This window comes from Gekko japonicus, unplaced genomic scaffold, assembly GCF_001447785.1.
Source record: "Gekko japonicus isolate JY-2015 unplaced genomic scaffold, Gekko_japonicus_V1.1 scaffold1135, whole genome shotgun sequence".
Classification (NCBI taxonomy): Eukaryota; Metazoa; Chordata; class Lepidosauria; order Squamata; family Gekkonidae; genus Gekko; species Gekko japonicus.
Genome location: NW_015161987.1, coordinates 369218 through 379500, shown reverse-complemented (window position 1 = coordinate 379500; position 10283 = coordinate 369218). Strand labels below are relative to the sequence as shown.

Genomic DNA, 10283 nt, shown 5'->3' with positions numbered 1-10283 from the left:
TTTGTCATCTTCTGGGCATGGAACAGGGGTCACTTGCTGTGTGTGTGTGGGGGAAGTGTTTGTGAATTCCCTGCATTGTGCAGGGAGTTGGACTAGATGACCCTGGAGCTCCCTTCCAGCTCTGTGATTCTATGACTAAATGGAAATATAAAGGCCACACTAAGGAATGCCAGCAATGGGTCAGCAGAGCCATAGTGCCATGTGAAACAGATGAACAGTTGCCTGCTTTAATAGGAGGGGGAATAAGAAGGATTGTAATGAATTGTCACTTTGGTATGGCACTTTCAACTGTGCATTTGAGCCACACAGCTTTTCATACATACATACTCAGAAGAGGAAGCCACGGGCTTTGAACCACGCTAGCCAGTTAGCATTCGGCATTCTACAAGCTGCAGTGGAGGAAGGGTGGGGGACCACAGAGGCCATGTTTGCACAACACAGCGGCCAAGACTTCAGCAAAGTCCCACAACACTTACAGCAAATCTGGTTAATATGTAGGCACCAGCTCCAGTTCCCATTCCGATCACACTTTTCAGTCTGTAAACAATAAAGTGAAACTCAGTAAAGGAGCTCTAGACCACGTTCTAGTTTCAAACAGCTGTTTCCTGTCCTACCTGTTTCATAGTAAATTGCACTTAGTATTAGTCTGTGGCTTACTGGAAGCTGAGCAGATGAGTTAGAATCCAATAGGGTCTCTGTCCACCCCTCCATAACAAGCCTCAGAGCAACATGATCTTTAACAGCCAGGGACAAAAGCCTATAAAGTAATGTCCCGTCCTGGTTCTGCTCTTAGCATGTGCAATAACATTGGCGGTTCGCATATCAAACCTGATCATTCTCTTCCCATCACCCCTCCAAAAGAGTCAGGCTGCAAACCATTGAATAAGACTGTCAGAAGGATCAAGGCTGACTAAGCAGGAGATACACTTGGTGTAGATAGTTTATGTTGGTAGGCTTATGGGTTGGTGTGATACTCAGCTAAGCTGAACTCCCCATGCCCAAAACGTTGCCTTGGACATGTCTGATGTGTTGCTTATAAACCTACCCATCTAACCTCTTGCAAGTAAAACTGGTTATATTATGTTTCATCGGCTTAGTTTTCGCCCCAATGAATGACCACAAAGAAGTGGGACACTAAATTGTCATTTCCTAAGCACTCAATGGTGGGGTAACACTTGGCTATCAAAAACTCAACTTGCCATATCTTTCACTTGTAATGCATAATCAAAAACCCTAAAAACAACACTAATCTAGAACGGGGTCCTCATTCTTACAGAATTCTTTTGAAGCAGAGGTTGTCACTTTTCAAACAGAGAATGGTGAAGCCCTACTGACAATTTAGATTAGCCAAGTGGTAGACCTAAACAAATTCCAGGTTATCAGTTCAAGTGTTTATATCCTTAGCAGTCCAAAAACCTGCAAGTCCAAAAACCTGCAAACTAGAGGATGCAACAGTAATTTCCTACTCAACAGTTAAATCTTGCACCCAGCACTGTGGCCCCACTAGGGCAAATATAATCTAAAGGTATGGGAGAAGCAATAACAATTATCAGTCAAGTGCAAAACAGTGTAAGGGAATGAAAATACATTCGGTAAGCAAAGCAGTTGTAATATGTCAGCTGTCACCTGTATTTAGACAACTGAGTTATCTCCCTCAATTACATAGTGGTAGCTGCACTTAACTAATGAGATCCCTATAGATCTACACTACAATGCAGAGTGAATGCCAAAGTGGCCACCACTACCAAAAGTCCCCAAAGAATCAAACGTGCCAAAACCTGACAGCAGCCCTAAAGGTGTTAGTTGGGGGTTGGGGGGGTATTTGGTTGTGCAACAGGAAACTACTTAAATTGGAAAAAATGCAAGTGACTTAACTGTTAGCAAATGACTTTACTCACCCAAACTGCTTCAGGATTCCAGGAAGCATTTCAGCAAGTTGGTCCATGGAAGGGTACATATATCTGTAATAACAATAAATACAGCATCACGACCTAGCCATGTTCTAATGTCTTAAAGAAAGGACTACAATCCTTAAAGGAGCAACAGTAAGGGCCCAAACCTCTCTGATAGGGATTTTCCCTTTGAACCTAATGGAAAAAACCCCTCCTTACAGAGGTCTACCTGAGAGAGAAAAAATTCACTCCAAGGCCTATCTGCTTGCAAAGTTGGCAGTTTTACTCAAGAATGAATTTATTCTGATACCAGCCAATTCACCAACTAACTGGCATCCTCAACAGCCATGGAGTCCATCCTTTATAGGAAAATACAAAAAACAGGCTTCAGTGACTAAATCCTGTTCCCTAGTTGTAACTTACTCCAACCCCTGTCTACAGAACACTTCAGATTCTTGGGAAGGGCAAAAAAGGGAAACAATGCTTCTACAGCTTAGAAGAGAGATAAGACAATTGTCACAATGTGGCCATGAAAATGGTTTCCTAAAGTTCAGGGGCGTTAATTAGCAGATTTGGGGCAAGGGTGAGAGAAGGGACAGAAATGTAGAAAACTAATTAAGGACATAATCTGTCTCATACTCAATCCAAACTATGTGAGGATCTAGGATCTTTATGCCACATTCTAATAATGAACTAAATTTCACTAACAATCTCATTCAAGTTTGCATGCTACTGAGAACAGCAGTGCTAGGCAGCCCAAACTGAGCCTATGGCTGCATTCCAGTGCCATGATTTGATCAAACTCCAGTTGTGATATCTGAATGCAGACAGTGCAGCTGGGACCAAACTGGGATTTTCAACTAGAGCTTCGTTTCCTAGTCACACTTCGTTCAAGAAACTTCTGCTCCCCATATTCTGCAGAATTTGCCTAATGTGGCAATTGGCTCTAATTGCTGGGCACAGAGACAGCAGAATAGGAAGGATGTCTTCAGTGATAGGAGGCAAAACAGAAAAAGCAGACACAACTTATGTACAAACTGGCATTTGTGACATCTCGTAGATAATCAGTCTGATGCACAAAACAGTTTGAACCAGTTTGGTGCAGACTATGCCTGACCACTTAGGGCATTACCAAATGAAACATTCTCCATGTACACACTTGCAGGTAATTTGAATCATGTGTCACGCGGTGTGGAGGTCATTGCTCCTCCAGTACAGAAGGAAACAGATCTTTTAAAAACAAAGGGTTCCCCCCCCCCGTTATCTTGTTGTTCAGGCTAGAGAGCTTTCAATTTTTTTCCATTCCCCACTTCAGCTGTAAATGCCTCATAAAGGTAAAATCATCCCACGAAGGTAGTTAATTAAGACTACCAAGCTTCTTTCTGTAAGTGGCCAAAGCAGACAGATACAACACTTACAAATTATCTGGAAGTGTATGCATGGTGTTACTAGAGGTTAGGCCAACAGATACTTAAGCTGCCCCTTCCAAAGTCTGCATATGCAACAGAAGCCACACTCCGACACTCCTGCTAGCCTTGTAAAAGCCAAATCACTTTCCTATAATGGGGTACCCTTTTTTATTGTGCCAGACACATGCTTAAGCGCTGAGGAGAGAGTGTACCATTAGTGAAGAAAATATTTTTGTGTGTACAGGTGGCAGGAAGCTAGAACTGCCATAGCTCTTTGCCCAGTGGGCATGGGAATCTTGTCATCATAGGACATGTATGAGGAGACCCTAATGCAAGTCAAGTCTGAGACTGTCACAATTCGGAAGTCCCCAAATAAAGTGACACTCACAGGGGAGGTTCAAGTTATGGGAAGAAAAAGGACAAGGGCGTATGCCCGTTCACTTGCAGATGGATGTCTCTTGACCCTCTGGCTCCATAAGACAGAGAAAGTAAGCTAGGAGAAGTCATGAAGGAGCATGCGTCTCCCTAGCATTGGTCTTTGCCTCATTTCCAAGGACTCCAGCTCCCATTATACATATTATTAATGTCATAATATTTAACACGAGCCTAAAAAAACACACACTCAAACGAAAAACATTTTTAAGGCTTGTTTACTTAACCATTTTGGCTATTTGATCTGATTTTGGGGGGCATTGTGTTCTTTTCCCCTTTTGTTTTTGACCCTGGTAATACTTAACACTAACATGTCGCGCCACTTGGCAAGTTTGCTTCTAAGTAATACATACAGAACCAACTTACCCAGGGGGGAAAGAGGCCGCCCCATCATGCTGTCCAGGGGCATCCACATGGCAGACGGCAAAGTGCTGTGTGATCTCTTGCATATCTTCGAAGTTGAAGAGCGGGTTGAAGCATGTTTTATCTTTAGGAGAGGAGGACAAGACAGTTAATGTCTATGTGAGTATGAAGAATGAACACTGATCCTGCACAGCTGGGGAGTGAGAACATTAAGTACATCTGAAGCAGCACGTAAGAGTTTACTTTGCAGGAAAGTGCACATGACACTTAGTGCAGTCACTTTGGACAGATCTCTCAGGGATCCTGCAAACAGTGAGCTTCCTTATACAGACAGGTCCTGGTTCAGGCAATCATACCAGTTTGCTTCATACACAACCACCAAGTAAAGAGAGACCTTTTAAGAGAAATCCTCCCGTGAGCTTCTGTTTCCACACCACAAAATCAAAAACATGTATTCTCATATAGTCCTTGCCTCTGTATTTCAATTCTATTTTTAAAGTAGCATTTCATTTTGTTAACTTTCCAAACAGATAAATCAGATACACACTAGGCAAGAGGCTACAGAGGCACATGTTAACCTGGGTTCAGTTTTCTGATGAAGACTCTATTTGGATAAAACTAAGGGAAACGAATTCAATAGACTGTGGAGCAGGTTTCAAAATGCTTTCCTGTGAACCTTGAATATAGTCCACAGAGGTATTTGGATGACTGGAAAACTTTAAAAATAAAGCATAAAAAAAGAGTTGGTCTTATGGATTACAACTGAAGAGGGGAATGGGTAGTGTCCGACAATCGCCAAGCCTGAATATATTTCACATGCTCAGGAGACCTATTAAGACAGAACTCCTGATGAACACCTATTTTATTTTAATTTGAACCCCCCAGTTATACATATAGTGTTAAACTTCCCTTCCCCTTACTTCCACCCACTTCACCCAAAATAAATTAAACAAATGTTCCAATTATCTCAAGTGTCTTTTAGTTAAAAAGGCAGCTGAGAGTCATGTGACGGAGGCCTGAAAAAGTATGCATGGCATACTGAAACTTTTCTCCCTCCCCAAGAGTACTAAACCTCGGGGTCACACTAGGAAACCAATGGGCAGTAGATCCAGGATAGACTAAAGGAAGCAAGCTCTTCCAGGAACCTTAAAGCAAGTTCTCATTGTGGCAAAAGACACTGATTATCTTAAAGCCTCTCTCATTTCCAGTCAGTATGTGACTTAAGCTAAGAAACCCAAAGTGCCAAAGATGCCTTTAACAAAGGGGCCCTTTTTATATGTTCACAGGCTATGCCTACAAAATTGACTTAAGAAAAATGTGTGAAGCATGTATTCTACGCTATACTTAAGCAATATGTTCCAGTTCCCAAATCTGTATTCCAAATGAAGATTTTTCCATTAAAAATCTGGATTCTTCTACACATTCTTTTAAATGTTATGCTACTGTTGATAATGTAAATGTTACACCACCACTGTTTTCTCTACCCTTCCCATAAGGGCTTACCACTCAAACTAGATAAACTGGAGCTCAGAGGAGCTATGCTGGATTAAAACCAGTGATCCATATAGTCCAGGATCCTGTTTCCAAGAGCATCCAGTCATGCTACAGGGTAAGAAAAGCCCTGCTGGATCAGACCAATGGTCCATCTAGACCAGCATCTTGTCTCACAAAGCAGCCACCCAGTACCTCTGGAAGGACAACGACAGGCCACAGAGTCTGAGGCCTTCCCCCATGTTGCCTCCTGGCTCTGAGATCCAGAAGTTTAGTGTAGATCACAAGAAGAACCCACAGACTTCACCTTCTGACTGTTCCCCAGCATCTGAAAGCCAGAGGCATTCTCTCTCTGAACGTGAAGACCCCATTCCGCTGTTGTGGCTGAAAGCCAACAACAGAGTGACCCTAGATACGTCTGTCTACTCCTTTTAAAGTAGTCTAAGTCAGAAGCCATTTCTACATCTCAGGGCTGTAAGTTCCACAGGTCAATTGTACATTGTGTGAAATAATACTTCTCTTGCTTGGCTTGCTGCAGCACATAATTCTTATTCATGGCATGGCAGCTAAGCGAATTCTACTCATCCAGGGGTTTGCTTACTTAAGCACATGTGTTGTTTGCACTAGATTAGGTTGCAGGATGCAAAGCAGATGAAGTTGTAACAAGCAGCGCTTCATGGATATAAAATCATGTGTATTAAATCATTAGAGAAGGGCCAAGACACAACCAGCTGTCACACTTACGATTAAGTCCAATATCATGGTATGTCAGAATTGCAGGCCTGTTCCCTCTGGGAGTCCCACACATAGTGACATGGACAGAACCATGCACTGTTTCAACATCTTGTTCCTGCAGGAGAGAAGGATTATTAGGGGTTTTTGCTTGTTTACCCTTCCTCTTACCTGCCAGAGAAAGAAACACGCAAAGTTTTCTACCTCCAACAAAGAATTCAAGTACCCACTTGCGTCCTGACGCTCATGGGGAGGGCGGTACAAAAGCCGCATGAATAAATAAATAAAAATTACCTGATACATCAAAACCTCTTAAGATTGTTCTGGAACCTATTTACTAGTTTTGTTACATCCAGCAGTAAAATCCTGCCTTTTACCACTATAAATGGGGGCTTCCAGTGTTGCAGAACTCTTCAACAAAAGCAAGGAAACATCATGGCAGGGCTTTCTGCCTGATTTCAGTGTACACATTGGCACACAGAAGAGTCCAGAATGGTAATACTGAACAAAGAGATTCAAACAGGTGTCTGCTCTCTACATTTTACAAGGTTAACAGTCTGTTAAAAAGTATTGCAAAAAGCTCTATATATCTAGTTCTATTTTAGACCCACAGCATATGATTTAGCAACCATGTCAAAGCAGGATTGGGGAGGCCATCAGCAAACAATGGGTGTATCACCTTGAACTTCCTAGAGAAGGTAGGGCAAATGTAATGAATAAATCCTTGTCCATTATGCAGGTCTACTTCAGGAGTCAGAGACACACTACCATGGCTCTCAATGTTAAGCGGGTTTGAGATTTACTTTTGAATTCTAGAGTCCACAGTCAGTGAGTCTTCTACTTTGAGACTCAAAAACACAAAAACTTAAAAATGATTGTCAGAAATTAGGAGATATAAATGTAGAGAAATATTGTTTGGATTGTTACCTTCTTGTGAGATTAATCTATGAAATAACATTTGAAAGCCAATGGACAGAGAAGGTAAAAGGGACTGGAGTGCACATACAAGTCTCACAATCCTTCACAAATGTATGGCTAACTGCTAGGAATCTATTCTATCAAATAGATAAATAAATAAATCCATTGATACATGTCAGACCTTCTTCTACAAAATTACAGCATTGCCATGAATGCTCACCTTCCAATACCTTGAAACCTACAACTTGGTCTGAAACAATGTGAGATCGAAAGTCAAAGAGCTGGTTATGAGAATGCTGCTCAACAAGTCAAACCCATCAGCACTTAGAGAGATCAAATAAGATCACTTAAAGGTATTGTACAGTACTATACAATGGGTTGGATACAGACTAATTTGGCAATTTCCACTGATCCCCCTTCGCACTGGAGACCCCCTCTCATTCCTGAAGCTCCACTGTCTCCCAGGAGCAGCGTTTTGTGGATATCAGTGGAAGGAGGGAGGCAGGGAAGTTCCATTCTGCCACTAGAAAATGTAGCTTGGATCCAAACAAATGTTTGCACAAAACAATTAAAAACATAAGTAGAGCCCTGCTGGGTCAGACTAGTGGTCCGCCTAGTCCTGCATCCTGTCTCATGCAGTGGCCAACCAGTTCTTTTGGATGGCCAACAAAAGGGCATAGAGACCAAGGCCTTCCCCTGATGTTGCCTCCTGGCTCTGGGATTAAGAGGTTTAGTTCCCCTGAACATGGAGGTTCCTCTCAGTTAGTAGCCCGATAGACTTATCCTCCATGAAGCTATCTAATCCCCTCTTAAAGCTGTTTATTCCTGTGGCCATCACGACATCCTCTGGCAGCAAATTCCACATTTTAATCACTCTCTGTGTAAAATAGTATTTCCCTTTTGTCTGTCCTGAACCTACTTGCCCATCAGCTTCATTGGATGCCCTCAAGTTCTAGCATTTGGGGAGAAAAAGCCAACTCTCTCCACCTCATGCATAATTTTATATACCTCTATCATGCCCCCCTATAGTCGTCCCCTTCTAAATGGAAAAGTCCAAGACTCTTCAGCCTTTCCTCATAGGGAAGGCCACTCCAATCCCCTAATCACCCCCTCAGTACTACTTCAAGCTCTGCAATGCCCTTCTTGAGACATGTTGACCAGAACTGCACATAGTATTCCAAATGAGGCTGAACCATAGATCTATACAGAGGCATTATAATATCAGCCATTTTCCTTGCTGCGTGTAAGGAAACTTAAAATATGAAGCTCTTTCAGGACCACTTAACCAGAAATGAGATGTCAAAAAGCAAACAAGTCACAAAGCCAGCCCACAATAAAAGAGTCCCTCCAGTTCCAAGCCAGTACGATACAAATGCAGTAATGCGCTTCTGTATACAGGTGCTTACAGATTAAATCAGCCTTTAAATCTTCCAATCATAAACTACACGTGAATGATCCCTTTCAGCTACCCGCCTTCCCTCTCCCATTGAAATACTCACAGCATTATGTAATAAATAAGCAGTATCTTCAACATCCAGCACCATTTTTAGACAGTGCAGTTTGATATGAATCACAAGGAGTCCACCGAGAAAACAATGGGCAGGTTTTATTTGGACGCTGGTAAGCCGGGTTATATAGCCAAGACGCTACCCTGCTTAAGCCCACCACTCCCACAATGCATCTCCAGGAAAACTAACACAAACTAGTTCAGAAGGACGTCATTCTTAAGTAGGATTTAAGACAGGTTTGACCGCAAGAAGCCATTCTGTATAGCACAGGCAACGGGGAGGGGGACTGGGCGGAGCGATGACAGGGAGGAAACAGGAACGCCTTTCCAGAGAATGAAAACAGTTATCTGGTGTGCAGCTTTTAGCACAGTCGTGAGTACTCCACATTAGTGGACCAAGTATGTGCAGCTCGTGAGTACTCCACATTAGTGGACCAAGGACTGTCTTGCTGCTGTCTGACAGCAGTGCTCCAGGTAATTCAGGACACAGCTGGAATGATCCCTGCCTGAACACCTTCCCTTCTTTAGCATCGTACAAAAACAAGTTGTTGAGCATCACTTTGAAGACTGACAAAATCTCATGCCGGCATAAGCTTTTGTTCAATACAGTCCTCTCTGCCAAAGGCAACGCAGGGACACTTCACTAGGCAGATCTTTGGTATAGGCGGTATGAAAAGAAATTAAAGACATGATCAAGGGGGTACAGAATTAAGGAAGGGCAAGGCACAATGTAATCATCAACACCATCCAGCTTCATAAACAGCCAATGGGGGGCAGCTCACAATTTAATCCTAGCTTTTTAAGGTGCCCCACTGGTGTACGAGAGACACATTCCTACAGAACACACAGAAATGAACGGATCAACGTGCAAGAGCTGCTCATTATAATGAATGCAGCTACCATGGAGAAGGATTTACCAGGAGATTATTCTGTGCTAACCTTTAGAGATCAGGATATACCTTCGGAACCGTGAATTTAAACTATTTGTAAACCCGTTATAGGAATTGCTCCAGTCAACCCTCTTGGAATAAACTGGAATGTAAGGAGGAAGAAGAACATATGTATGCATACCATGCTGAGTGAGGATTGCTTTTTGACGGTGCCCTTCCATGGAGCTATATGTGTGACTGGGTATTATAACTTAAAGGAGAATGCCAATGAGTTGAGAAAAACCCACACAATATTGGCTGTGTATGTGGAGCTGGCAGTCCTTACTAAAGCCCCAGTTCTATAACCTCTGATACATGCCCCAACATTTCTGCACAGTTAAAAACAAACAAAAATGCCTTTGTTGGGGGGGGATGCCTGTAGCTTACAGTATTGCGGAGGTAACCTATTTATCTCCCCCCAGCACAGAAAAACCATGTTAAGCAGCAGCCCTGAAAACATATTTCAAGCTATGCCTACATACTGGCCATTGAGTGAAGTGCTTGCTGTGACGATCTCTCTCTCTCTCACGCACAAATAAGACATACCTATCACGAATATCCCTCACACTATGTGTTTGAGACCAGTCCAGCTTTTTCTTTCTCTCTCTCT

The 10283-nt window shown here is 42.6% G+C and overlaps 1 protein-coding gene across 2 annotated transcripts in view; it reads right to left on the bottom strand.

Moving 5' to 3' along the window:
• Positions 1–10283, bottom strand: part of NDRG1 (N-myc downstream regulated 1) — a 51823-nt gene that overhangs the window by 16562 nt on the left and 24978 nt on the right. For both annotated transcript variants that reach the window (XM_015429810.1, XM_015429811.1), the window contains 4 exons: positions 6332–6437; positions 4100–4220; positions 1899–1961; positions 477–537 (listed from right to left, as the gene is read on the bottom strand). In XM_015429810.1, the coding sequence (XP_015285296.1) occupies positions 477–537; positions 1899–1961; positions 4100–4220; positions 6332–6437 (351 nt within the window). The remainder of the gene's footprint in view (positions 1–476; positions 538–1898; positions 1962–4099; positions 4221–6331; positions 6438–10283) is intronic.